At 43.7% G+C, this 14,110-nt stretch overlaps 2 protein-coding genes across 2 annotated transcripts in view; one reads left to right on the top strand and one right to left on the bottom strand.

Annotated features, from left to right (window-relative positions):
- Positions 1 to 14,110, bottom strand: part of csmd2 (CUB and Sushi multiple domains 2) — a gene marked incomplete at its 5' end in the record, with an annotated part of 568,918 nt that overhangs the window by 184,796 nt on the left and 370,012 nt on the right. Inside the window, 4 exons of the mRNA XM_080735514.1 lie at positions 1,090 to 1,208; positions 1,542 to 1,646; positions 3,025 to 3,121; positions 11,753 to 11,877. Of these exons, the coding sequence (XP_080591640.1) occupies positions 1,090 to 1,208; positions 1,542 to 1,646; positions 3,025 to 3,121; positions 11,753 to 11,877 (446 nt within the window). The remainder of the gene's footprint in view (positions 1 to 1,089; positions 1,209 to 1,541; positions 1,647 to 3,024; positions 3,122 to 11,752; positions 11,878 to 14,110) is intronic.
- Positions 6,675 to 7,827, top strand: LOC308292319 (beta-1,3-galactosyl-O-glycosyl-glycoprotein beta-1,6-N-acetylglucosaminyltransferase 3-like; the record flags this gene model as incomplete). Its single annotated transcript, XM_080734635.1, has 1 exon — positions 6,675 to 7,827. Exon 1 carries the CDS (start codon positions 6,679 to 6,681, stop codon positions 7,825 to 7,827), a length of 1,149 nt encoding a protein of 382 aa, XP_080590761.1. The 5' UTR covers positions 6,675 to 6,678.

Here is a 14,110-nt window from a genome sequence, read left to right as displayed (position 1 = left end):
AAAACATGAAGCCATTAATAGGAAAATGGCCTCTGTATAATATAGGGCCAAAGCTATGAATAGACAATGACATAATTATATTGATGCCGGTATGGACCTTTAATTGTTTGGCTTACATTCTATCCTAAATAATTACTATGCAATTCATCTATTGGTAAGAAAAACACGATGCTAATTCTAGTGCTCAACCATGCGTTCAAGAGAGGATATAGTACATTTATTCGCCTGGGGTTTTGAGGATTCTTTTCACACCGCGTTTGAAGCTTCAATCGAAAAAAGTTCAGTAGACTTTTAACTGCAGCAAAAAGTAGGTCCCTGAAAACTTTTGAGATTTGAGTACAAGGAGGTTTTAACTGTGTGTGTGTACTGCGTAAATGCATGTGCATGTGCGTGTGTGTGCGTGTGTGTGTGTGTGTGTGTGTGTGTGTGTGTGTGTGTGTGTGTGTGTGTGTGTGTGTGTGTGTGTGTGTGTGTGTGTGAAAGAGTGGGTGCATGCAGGGTAGAAGTACAGTAGTGCCTAACCCTGCCTGGCGGGTGCAGGAGTTCTCAAAGTGGGTGCCGTAGCACCCATAGGGTACCCTGAGCCTAGGGTGCTGCAGAGTAGCTCGATAATATTTGGAATGTATCAATATAACTTCAGTTTAACCACTTAGACCCTTTATACCGGAGATGCACTGTATTTGATGCGTTCCTTTTCGATCTTCGCCAAAAGCAGCAGGTCTACTTGCTGACAACACATCGCTTTGCAACGTTTCGCTTTGCGACGTTTTGTTTTGCGACGTGTTGTGAGCTTGTAGATCAGCTGTTTTTGGCTAATATTCCCTCCAGAATAGGGGTGCTGGGTTTCAAGTGGATAAATGTCAAGTATGAACTATGAACTAATTTTCAATCTGTGCCAATGGAAACGGATATTCTCAAGTTTTCGTTGTAACATAGTGTATCTTAGAGGGAAAGATTTCGATAATGTATCCTCTAATTCAGGGGTGATTTAGGGGTGCTGTGGATGAAAAGGTTATTTACAGGGGTGCCCTGAGCACAGAATCTCGAGAACCACTGCCAGAGCGGTTGGAGTAAGGTCATGGGTCTCACCTGTAGCGTGTATCCAGGCTCACACTGGAATGAAACCACGTTGTTCATTTGGAGACGCTCTCCCACCTTGATGCTGTTCATAGGAACCACTGGCTCCGGACAGTTAGTTAGCGACACCGCTGGCAAAGTGGAAGAAAAAGAGAAGTGAGAATAACCTACGTAAATGTCATCGAGGCATAATATGCTGCAGGTACTGCGCGTGACGAAGCTATATCTGCGTGTGCGTGTGAGTGTGTGTCTATCTATATCTATCATTGAATCTCAATAATTGTGTGGTGGCTAGTTGCTTAGCGGTAGGATAGTGTGGTGCAAAATAATGCTCAAATGCAGCTCTCTGTGCAAATGTTTCAACTTGCTCTCATACAGAAACCTTTCAATTGACAAAGTGAGGCCGTTTCAGATCAGAAGTGAGCGTACATTATATGATGTAGAGGGAAGCACTTCACTCTTACTTTTGTACTCCAGTCTGAATCCAGCAGCAGACACGCTGATGTCAGAGAAGAAGTGGAGGTAGAGTTGGTTGGACGTGCTGTTGAGGAGAGCTGGGACTGTCGTGCCTGGTGGAGAAGAGTGATAGTGGTTTTAGTACTGAGCACTCTAACAGTAAAAATGCAGAAAATAATTCTATCAACAGAGGAGAAAAAGCACATTTGACGGCCGACGAGCCCGAAAGAACTTTTGTGTGTGCGTTCCTCTGTGTGTGGGACATGGTTTTAGCTACCTCCTCTCATTGTTTGTTGAAGGTCCATAATACAGTTTTCTATGTAATTATTAAACTCTAAACCAGTGGCTCTCAAAATGGGGTCCGGGGACCCCCGGGGGTCCTTGGGGACCAGGGGGGTCGCCTGCAAAATGTCTTAATCAGCATCGTTTTAACCACTTTTACCCATATTTTATACTTTGGCTATTCATGCCGTGCTGCAAGCTTGTTGCATCTGCTATTTTTGAATATATAAATAAATAAATCTTCTTTTCTGGGGGTCCCTGGCACAAACTCTTTTCAGATGGGGGTCCATGGTCAAATACATATCCTTTTGGGGGTCCTTGACATGAAAAGGTTCGAGAACCACTGCTCTAAACTATAACACTTTAAGTGCTCCGGTCAGAGACAAAATGAGAATGCCCTGCCCTAAAGTGTCCGTAAACCGTCAATTCTATAAACAAACACTCAACACGCAGGAATCTAACCTTTTTAACCCTATCAGTGCCAGCTTTCACCACTAGAGGGCGCCCAGTGGCCAAAGAATTCATCATAAAGATACACTGTTACATGCACATGCACAAGCCCTGCGCAGCCATGATGCACCAGAACACTTTCCTCTGTTCATTTACAGGAACAGGATGAAGTTAGCTTGAAGTTAGCTATTGGCTACCAAGCATTTTAGAAGACCTATTTTCGGCGATTTAGCCATGATTAAACCTTGCACACCTCATGGATATGCTTGGAACAGAGAAAATGAGCTCTAAAGATCCTGGATTGCATTGGAGTGGATGGTAAATATCGGCGGCGCGACGTTCTCGCGGGCCGTGTAAACAGAATATAGTGGGGTTCAAAAAAAAAAGTAACTTAAAAAAAAAAAAAAAAAAATTTTTTACAAAAAGAAAAAAAAATTATATCCCGAACTAGTTCGGGATAGGCACTCAGGACGTTAATACGGCCCAAATTATCCCGAACTAGTTCGGGATAGGCACTGTATGAGTTAAAGAAGCGGGGGAGGAAGAGCACAGGCTGCGGTTCACTGTGACCTGCCTTTTACGGACCTGAAGCTCCACTTGGCATCGTTACAAAGCCAAACATGTGTAGCAAACGTCATCCCCATTTAGTTAATAGCAATGTTTTGCAATCCTCCAAGTACTCTGACGTCAGTGGTGGAGGTGGAAAAAGTAGAAACTTAAAACACGCACACATCCCTGCATGCGCACACCCAGAGGTACCTGAGAAGCTGCCCAGCATGGTGTCGGTATTGTCCCCTCCATCAAACACCTCCAGGGAGTCCCAGTTCTGCTCCGTTACAAAGCTTATCACCTGGATCTGGGATGAGAAGGGAGGGGGCGGAGGACAAGGATACGCACAGTGGGGAGGATGGAGCGGGGAAAAAATGAGATGAGGGAGAAAGTAGAGAGGAAAAGAACCGAGTTGGAAAATAAGTATCAGAGAGATATGGTACTGGAGGGCTAATGGGAGTTACACAGTTTTGAGTCAGCGATGCAAAGAGTGGCATGAAAAACGTGTACTGTATATCACCTTTTATTATATATCTGCGTAATGTTATTTCGACTATTATTTACCTCCGTCTCCACAAAAGCTTCGGTCTAACTATTAATCTGTCTGTTTTTCCTACTTATCCTGCTTAAACGGAGATAACAAGACAAGCACAGAAGACAGTGGATGTTAAAGTGAGAGAATGCAGGATGTAAACCATCATTCCACCATATCTCTCTCTCTCTCTCTCTCTCTCTCTCTCTCTCTCTCTCTCTCTCTATCCTTGGAACAGATGAAAGTGTCGAGGTGGTTGTTTTTTTTTGGCCCAGATACGTCCCAAAAAGGCTGCTGGCGGACCCTGTACTGGCTGCCTGTTGAAAAACGGGCAGCTGACCTCCAGTGGAGGATAGTACATGGAGCGATAGCTACAAACAGACACATAGCACACCTTGTTCATAGTCAAGGGCTGGGCTGTGTTTTTTTGTCCTCATGAGGAAACTTTAGCGCATCGTTTTTCTTTTTCTTTGTTTTACAGTGTACCAGGTTGGAGGGTCTTTTTAGATTATTGAAATTTTGGTTTATGGGGTTGGGGGAGTGTTTTTCTTCAGAATTATTTGTATTTGGTCCAAAGTAGGACTAAAAAAGTGTCCATGTCCTATTGAATTTTATGTCGGCGGTTGCCAAGCTGGCTACTTGGATAACAAGGAAAAACAAAACTCGAGGGGTGGGGTCTGTAGATCCCGTGCAAATAGTACAAGGACTGGTGGCGGCCCGTCTTCACTTCAAGTTCATAAAGGTATTTTTAAAATCAAAAACTCTCTCTCACACTCAGTCTCTCACTCACTCACTCACATCAGGCTTTGAAACTCCGAGATTCCACAAATCAAAACTGCTCGTTTTGAACACAGAAAACACCGTAGGTAGAGAAACGCCCCGCTCCTCATCTAGAATTCCTCGATCTTTGCTAAACCGCGAACTCCTCTGGTGTCTTTTCAGCCCACGCCATTCCTCTTCTCTCGCCCTCAACTTACCTATCTGTCGACAACCATCCTCCTGTACCATTCCTCCCCTGTCTCTCCTCCCAACATTCATGGTTATAGATCGGATACGAGCCAATTAAAAGGGTGGAGGGGGCCTGGCTGAGTCCCGGGGAGATGAGGCAGATCACTGATTGATCTTTCATTAGGGAGCCGCCGCAAAATGTGCCGGCAAGGCACCTCGCTCCTTAAACTCCTCTCCTGGATCGTGACACTCCAATCTAATGTGTCTGACTGTGCTAGCTGGAGGAGGGCAGGGAGGGAGGATACAGGATAGTACAGCAGGCAGTGGTGTAAAGTAACTAAGTACATTTACTTAAGTAATGTACTTTTACAACAAATCCACAATATCTGGGATCCTAATATTGTACTTTTACTCCAATACTTTTATTTGAAAACTTGAGTTACTTTGCAGATATAAATTATCTATCTATAAATGCGACAAATCTCTGTCTGTCTGTATGTAATCCGCGTATCTCGAGAACCGTTTGTCCCACCGGCTTCAGATTCGGCACGCGCGTTCCCCACCGCGACGCGGAGTGCAGTGCCGGGCCTCGACCCGACCCGACGCGCGGTTTTCCGAAACCGGCGCGAAACGTTCGGAATCTCCTTATGCAGAGCTGATTGTTGACATCAGGCTGTTCCAGAGGAAATCGGCGCAAGCGCTGACTCATTGTGACATCACTTCATAAAAGGCTCTGACATCACATACGCACATGAGTCAACAAAAAATCTCAGTGTGTATATATGTATATTATGTATGTAATCCGCACATATCGAGAACCGTTCTTCCCACCGGCTTCAAATTCGGCACGCGTGTTCCCCGCCGCAGCAGAGAGTGCAGTGCCCGGCCTCGACCCCACCCAATATGCGATTTTACGGAACCGGGGCGAAAGGTTTGGATTCTCTGTATGCGCTGATGTCCGCTAGGCAATAAACGAACAACGGGTATGATGGGTATTGCCTAACAACCGGAGGGGCATCATTCCCCACGGGTGGCAAAGCAAGCAGGCTGTGTATTATTGTAGGGTCCTTAGACAGACAGATACAGAGATATCCATATATGGGCATAAAATGGACACGATTCTCCGGAACCGGCGCGAAAGGTTTGGATTCTCCGTATGCGCTGATGTCCGCTAGGCAATAAACGAACAACGGGTATGATGGGTATTGCCTAACAACCGGAGGGGCATCATTCCCCACGGGTGGCAAAGCAAGCAGGCTGTGTATTATTGCAGGGTCCTTAGACAGACAGATACAGAGATATCCATGTATGGGCATAAAATGGACACAGACAGAAATATATCTCCATATATGGGCATAAATAGACACAGGCAGAGAGATACAGATATCTCCATAACTCCATATATGGGCATAAATGGACACAAAAACGGGTCCTACAGAGATCTCCATATATGGCCATAAAATGGACGTTGACAGATATCTCCATATATTCGCATAAATGGACACAGGTAAACAAATGGTCAAAACGGATCCTATGACAACAGGTATAATGGGGTTTGCATTAAAGGGCGGGACCTTCATTCCCTATTTACATTGTTCCCGAGTTGGCCAGGTCGCCGACTAGAGCTTTTAGTATATATAAAATAGAATAACCACATTTTATTTCCAAAAGGTTAGTAAGAAATAAGAATAGGGGCAGCCCGTTTAAACGTGTAACCGAATATCCGCACGCACCCTACCTAAAATATAGCTGTTTTTGTAAACTGGATTAAACCCGCAGTAGTTCCATAAATGGTCAGAGTGAATTTTAGCTGGCGTCACAAGGTTGGAAATCACAATCTCACAGTTAGATCGGCTGTCATATACACCATTTATGGGTGGAGGTACTGTGGAAGCTCCATAAAAGGACACATGTGGACATAGTGACATCAGAAGCGGATGTAGATATCAGCAATGGGATATAAGCAACGTATAGTGGCAGTTTACTTGGCCCTGAGTCTGTGAGTCAAGCTGAGAATAGAGACCTCCTCAACCTCATTAAAGATCCCTGGAACCGAAGAGCCTTCTATCCTATTAGCGGGAGAACATCATTTTCAGCTATCTCAGCGCAGCCCTAGCCTAGCTTTTCATAGCTGTAGACGAAAACCAAACTACGAGGCCAAAGAAAAGATGTACCCTAAGATTTACCTTAATCCCTTTCCATGGCAGTGGTTTATTAAAAATCGCTGGATCATCCTTAGTACTTTACTAGGGCTCGGCTGGTTTGTTTACTACCTGTCTGTAAACTACAGATCTTCTCCCACCTGCTGCAAGACCAACGAGTTGCGTCCAACGACAGTGGACCCACTGTTGCATCCGATAGATTCTGCGTCTGAGTTGCCCTCAATGACTGGCCAAAGAATACCAAAAGAATACTTTGAGGACCTGCCAGTGTGCTCGGCCATCATCCAGGGAGACATGGTGAACAAGAATGATGAGATTGCTCGACTCCTGGGATCGAGGGAGAGACTGTCAAATGATTTCTACCTTAGCATGGCAAAGGACTGTGACGCTTACATAGAAAACAGAGGGTTTATCACGGTGCCGCTCAGTGCAGAGGAGAGGGACTTTCCCATTGCCTACTCCATGGTCATTCATGCAGATGTGGAGATGTTTGAGAGACTGCTACGTGCCGTGTACCACCCTCAGAATGTGTATTGCGTACATATGGATGAGAAATCGTCAGAGGGATTTCAGGAAGCTGTGAGGGCAATCGTTTCCTGTTTCTCTAATGTGTTCATAGCCAGCAAACTAGAAAGAGTTACATACGCGTCCTGGTCTAGAGTGCAAGCTGATCTAAACTGCATGAAAGATCTGATGCAGTCTCCTGTCCAGTGGAAGTATCTTCTCAACACTTGCGGCGCAGACCTACCCATCAAGACCAATGCAGAAATGGTTCAAGCGCTGAAGCTGCTCAATGGAAAGAACAGTATGGAGTCTGAGGACGTGTCAGATTCCAAGAAGGGCCGCTGGCAGTACCAATACAAAGTTACCAATACTGAGCATGAGAACTCTGTCACCAACACGGGAATCAGGAAGACCCCACCAATCAATCCCATGTTCTCAGGGAACGCTTACTTTGTGGTCACTAGAGACTTTGTAAAGCACGTGCTGGAAGACAGGGAGATTCAGCATTTCATGGAGTGGTGCAAGGACACATATTCCCCGGATGAACATCTGTGGGCCACTCTGAACAGGATCAGCTCTGTGCCTGGGTCAGTGCCTGCCCACAACAAGTTCCACCTGTCTGACATGAATGCCATTGCTCGCCTGGTGAATTGGGATGGCCATGCAGGTGATGTAATGAAAGGCTATGCGTACCCTGCATGCACTTCCACGGTTAGAAGAGGAGTGTGTGTATATGGGGCTGGTGACCTCCAGTGGACATTTCAACAGCATCACCTCATGGCGAACAAGTTTGATCCAGAGGTTGATGACATTGCAATTCGATGTATTGAGGCAATTCTCCGTTTCAAAGCATTGCATTACATTTAGTGGCTATGCAAAATTCACAGATGATGCAAAAAAGTATTAAAAAAAATATGCAAATACAATAGTAAAAATTTAAAAAGCTAAAACTGTCTTGGCCATGCATTTCAGCCCGGCAAAGACAACAATATGTTGTGTTACAAATATACAAATATTTTTATCCTGTAGATATAACATTTAGAATTAATACATTTAAACTAAAACATATTTTCATATCATGTGAGGGTCTGTAGGACAGACTAATTTGAAAGGGCCTAATGTATGTCAAATTTGTGAGTCTGTGACATAAAAGATTAGAACACTAATATAGGGCTTGAACCGTAGTTTACTAACTAACACAGTAGCCTATATATAAAGTGCAAAAACAATAGTAAAATAATTGCAAAAACATAGTCACACACACACACACGCACGCACACGCACAGTAGCCTATATATAAAAACAATAGTAAAAATAATTGCAAAAACATAGTCTCGGTCATGCCTTTCGGCCTGGCGGAGACAACAATATGTTTCAATGTTTATGTTTATTCAACATTATATCAGGGTCTACATACTCATTTGAAATGAGGGTCCATGGCCAAATGTATATCAGTTTGTGTCTAATCTAGGTCTTGAACCATAGTTTACTGTCACTCTTAGTCTCTTATAGCTGCTAAGTTGCTCTGGGTGAGAGAGCGCATCAACAGAGTGACTGAAATATATATATATATATATATATATATATATATATATATATATATATATATATATATATATATATATATATATATATATATATAAAATATATCACCAGTAAGACTCCCTAACCGGGAGATGAGCGACCACCAGGTCAGCATTGTCCAAAAATATGTTTGAAAAAAATTGGCCTGATGGTGGTGCTAAATGGGACATATCCATGTTGATGACATGAGTCTAGACATACTGTGTACCGCTTTGTGTGATTTTAGGGCAAAAACTGTAGGAGCAGTGTTCAAAAATGTGTTTTAAATAATCATATGATGCAAAACGCATCACTAGTGACAAAAATATTATAAAACATACATGAACCACTTTAGCCCTATTTTATACCTTGGCTATTTGAAAATAGCCGACCTACAAGCTCACAATGCGTCGCGACGTGACGCGTTGTGAGCTTGTAGATCTGCTATTTTCAAACATTTTGTACTTTTACTTTTGGTACATTTCGTACTTTTACTCAGGTACATTTTGAATTTCTGGCTTTTGCTAACAGAGTATTTCTATATTGCAGTATTGATACTTCAATAAAAAAAAATTGAGTACTTCTTCCACCACTGATAGCAGGGAAAGGGAAGCGGAGAGACAGAGAGAGAGAGAGAGAGAGAGAGAGAGATAGAGAGAGAGAGAGAGCGAGAGAGAGAGAGAGAGAGAGAGAGAGGAATAGGAGGAGAGCTGGACTGCAGGTAGACACTGAGCCAATGTGACAAGGTCTCTCCGGTTATCATTTCGCTGTTTGCGTGCACAGGTGGAAGAAAGACCCTTGGTGCAGTGTGTGTTTGTGTGTGTATGTGTGTGCGTACTAGGGGAGTGGCGAGCGGTGCGTGTTGAGTTTGGCTGACAAACACACGCTAACACACCATACATCACGGCCGAGCCGAGCCTTGCCAGGAGTGTATGGATGTGAGTGTCAGTGAGTTGTGGTGTTTACTTTTCTCCATGATTGCACAAGCGAGCGCGTGTGTGTGAGTTTGTCTAGCTATACTTATGGGGACTAAACGCATGTTCACACAGTCACCTGCAGGGGACCTCTGACAGTGTGGGGACAAAATAGTAGGTCCCCACAACGGTTAGGGTTAGGGTTAAGGTTAGGGTTAGGGGTTAGGTTTAGGGATAGAGGTTAGGGTAAGGCCACAGGACTTGCATAAAAATGAATGGAAGTCTATGTAATGTCCCCACAAGTGATGTAAATATATAGTGAGTGTGTGTGTGTGTGTGTGTGTGTGTGTGTGTGTGTGTGTGTGTGTGTGTGTGTGTGTGTGTGTGTGTGTGTGTGTGTGTGTGTGTGTGTGTGTGTGTGTGACTGCATGTGTATGTGGACACACACACACAAATACATATGCACACACAAGCGCACGCACACACACTTATACTATGCTCTACCTTTCTCTCCTTCTTGCTCTAATTCCTTTCTACCCAGGACTGCGTCTGGTGTGTGCAGTGGCGTCAGTTCAGAAAAAGCCAAGGTATGGCAACATGACTGGTGTGAAGACACCAGTCATGTTGCCATATAGCAACAGGCATGATACATTTATTTTAAGAAGAATTTCATATAATATATAATTATATATACCTAAAATATCATTATAATACCTTGTTAAAGTCACCATTTTGTTACATTTTGCATTTGTAGTTATTTTACTGTAATTTAATAACATAATAACCAGCATAGATAGACAAAGAGACATTCATGGATTCATATTTAGAACTAACTTTTATCTTCCCCCCTGGACCCAGGGTATGGCAGCTGCATACCCCTGCCATACCCAATTGACGCCCCTGGGTGTGTGTAGTGTAGCGTGCCGATCAAGCCTGTGGGTTCCCAGACCTGCCGTGTCTGACCTGCAAGGACAGTCATCTGAGGTGGAGAGCTAATAGCTGAGGGACACCACTCAGGTCATTAGCCACACTGGCTAAAGACTAAACCTACTGACTTTCCATCAGGCGGATCCGTGGGGACCTTGCCCCGGGGCCCGCGCTGGAGCTCGTGTGTACATACATCAAAGAGAACCGAATATGCATAATAAATCTTTCATTCACTGCACTGGGGAGCGACGGAAAAGTAACCGTACATTTATTTATTTATTACCATTGTACAATGGTCTCGCATGGGGCGGGGGGAAATAGACGATCTGCAAGCTCACAACGCGTCAGGATGCAACACGTTGTGAGCTTGTAGAGTGGCTATCCCCCCTCCTCCCCCATGTGTCACTACTGCACGACAACGTCTAAATCAGGCTTATAAGGTATTCGAGGAGCCAATTATATGGATCTTTTCTGGGAGCCTGGGTAATATGAGTTGTAATTCTATAAACCGTCCTTAAATCAAATCTTGACTTTTAATGAGCTTCATCCGCAGAGACAAAAGCTGGGCAGACTGTCAAGGGCAGAGTACACTTATTTAAAATCTGTCCAATTTCCTATGTCTTCTTCCATAACGACCCCACACTGTCCTGTACATGAGGGAACTGTAAATATGCTATCCCAGGTGTAGCTATAGCTCCACCAATACCGTGCTAGCATGCTAGTGCTACTGTGAGCCGCCAGCTTATCACCAGACAAGAGCTTGTAGGTCAGGACCGTGAAAGGCTTCGGCTGGGGACTCGCAATTGCAGCAACGCACAACTGGTCAATTCCCCTCACAGTCTGAGCAGGGCTTTACCGGAGACTAAAGGGCTTCTTGAGGGTCTCATTGTGATGCATTGTGATGCATCACATTGTGATGCATTGGTCTATGAAGATCCCAAGGTGAAATGGACAGTCTGGTCTTGGCAGTTGGCATTCGATTGGTGGTTCAAAGGGAGGAGGACTAAATTAACCCAAATGTAGTTGTTGGCCTCTTATTGTAGCCAACTTTTGATTTGACCACATTCTTTCATATGATTGCGACCGTAGGTCGCAGTTTACTATCAGAACCGTCACAGCTTGTGGATATTTAGATAGAACATATAAGAAAATCTATATTTCCGATAGTCAATAGTGTCCTGTTCCTCAATAAATAATGTTAATAATGGATAATACTGCTCCAATGTGACGCTGTTAGTGTTAAATACCCGGGAATACATTTTTGGTTGTGGTAATGGCTTGATCATTTCGTCTATATGTCTGTCATTGCTTATAATCCAATAAGCATATCACTTTTATAAACAACGTCTAACTGTACTAGATTCTGATGTTAACTCAAAGAGTCCAACCTGGATTCCGGATCCTTCAGGAACAGTGATCTTCCAGACACAGTTGAGGCTGTTGAGGTATGGCTCGGGAAACCCAGGCGACAAGATGGTCCCCGTCCTCTGGGTGAGATTCCCTCCACATGGCACTGCAGGAGAGACAGGAAGGCTCACGTCAGTGTATTTGTGGGTGCAGGCACAGGGGCACATGCCAATGTTAATCCAAGTGTCATTTCAAGCAAATTATAGAACAGTGGTTTTCAACCAGCAGTCCTTGAGGGGGTTCCTGGTGGTCCCCTGCTAAATGGAGAGTTGGTAACCAAATGAACCCTTATAGATCGTTATACTCTTGCGAGCGTAAAATGAAACCAAATGGACCCTCCATTTGGTTTAAATTTACCCTCGCAAGAGTTAAATTATTGTTAATCATCTGCATTATTTAATTTACAAGAAGTCTATAAAATTTGAAAATGTAATAGAATTGTTGATTGACCTGTTATCAGTCCTATGGCACCACATCAACACAGCATGTAATTGTGGACAAAATCCTGTCCAACGATAAAATATTCTAAGGTTTGGGTCAGAGGCTAAATCTCATCAAAATAATGTCGGTCCGTAGCTCAAATGCAGAGTGTGACTGAACCATTTATTGTTTTGTTTTTCCCTTTTTTTCCCCTTCCTTCTATATTTATGAATATAAAACCAGGCATGCAAGCTGGAAAGGAAAGAAAGAAAGCGCTGGCCTAGTCAATAGAGGAGACAGAACAGTTGAGTAATTGAATACCATCGTTATGATAAGCAGCCAATGAGTGGGATGTGGTTATATACGGACTGAGGCCATGGCTACACGGAGCTGGATATTTCTGAAGCTAGACATTTTTTTTGCGGTTGGGGCTTGCAGCCACATGAAGCTGGATATTTCGGCCGCGAAGCTGGATATTTTTAAAACCGGATAAAGTAAAGACAATATCCGATTCACTGGATCCGTGTAGACAGGGAACCCGGATATCTCTGAAGACTTTACTGTATGTGTGCTTGTTAGACCTAGATATCTTTGTCGTGTGGACCTAGATATTTTTCTATGTGGATATCTGAAAAACCGGGATATATGAAATATCCAGCTCCGTGTGGACCTAGATATTTTTCTATGTGGATATCTGAAAAACCAGGATATATGAAATATCCAGCTCTGTGTAGCCATGGCCTGAGTGTGCATTTGTTTTCATGTGAGAGAAGTTTGAAGTGTGGGATGAGGTTGCATATTGAATGCGAGTCTGCTTTTGTGTCGCTCTCCATGGTGCTGAATGTGTGGGATATGGTTATTTAGAGCAGTGGTTCTCAAACTTTTCAGGCCGCGACCCCCGAAATAGTCATATTTTAACTGGGGACCCCCCACGCTGACGAGCACTAAGAGTTGAGGCATTACATTTTGTATAACATGGTTCTATTGTGAAAATAGCCAATCTACATGTACTGTAGAGTATGTAGATTGTAGATGTAGATGTGAGCATGTAGATCGTCTATTTTCAAAATTTTTGCCTCTAATATTTTACAACTTGGCCAATGTTTCATTTGTCAATTTAGAGGTATTACAAAGTCCTTAAATTGTCACTTTAGAAATGTGCAGATACCCTCATACACTTAAACTCTATGTTGTTTTGTTTAGTGTTGAGTGAGAAAACAATGTTCACATTAAGTTAATCATCAGGGGACCCCCAAAAATAATTTGCGGACCCCCCGACCCACAGGTTGAGAACCAGTGATTTAAAGAAGGTGCATGTGCCTTTGTGTCGCTCTCCATGGTGCTGAATAGCAGCAAGCTTCTAGATCGGGGGTCAGCAACCCGTGGCTCTAAAGCCGTATGCAGCTCTTTAGCGCCACCCTAGTGGCTCCCTGGAGCTTTTTCAAAAATGTATGAAAATGGAAAAAGATGGGGGGAAAAAAATCTTTTGTTTTAACGATTTTTTTTATCATCACTGTCGGGCAGAAACCTTGTATCTCCAAGTTTCAAATTTGTATGTTTATTTTCGCAAAGTAGAGCCCTGCTTCATCATACAAGACTGACACACAAAAGTTGTGAAAACACTAGTTTAGTTCATTTTTGAGCGGTTGTCACAACGCTCCTATACGTGGCCGTGTGTGTGGGTATGTCTGTCTCCGTGTCTGTCTGTCTGTCTGTCTGTCTGTCTGTCTGTAGCCTGCAGTAACCTTTTCTGACCACACATGTTAAGGGAGGGGCGTAGTTGTTCAGGCCAGGCCAGACCAGGCACACACACACACACACACACACACACACACACACGCACACACACACACACACACACACACACACACACACACACACACACACACACACACACACACACACACACACACACACAC

Source organism: Nannobrachium achirus, assembly GCF_963921795.1.
Source record: "Nannobrachium achirus genome assembly, chromosome: 10".
Classification (NCBI taxonomy): Eukaryota; Metazoa; Chordata; class Actinopteri; order Myctophiformes; family Myctophidae; genus Nannobrachium; species Nannobrachium achirus.
Note: the sequence above shows the minus strand (reverse complement) of the source record. Positions and strands in the feature narration are given on the sequence as shown.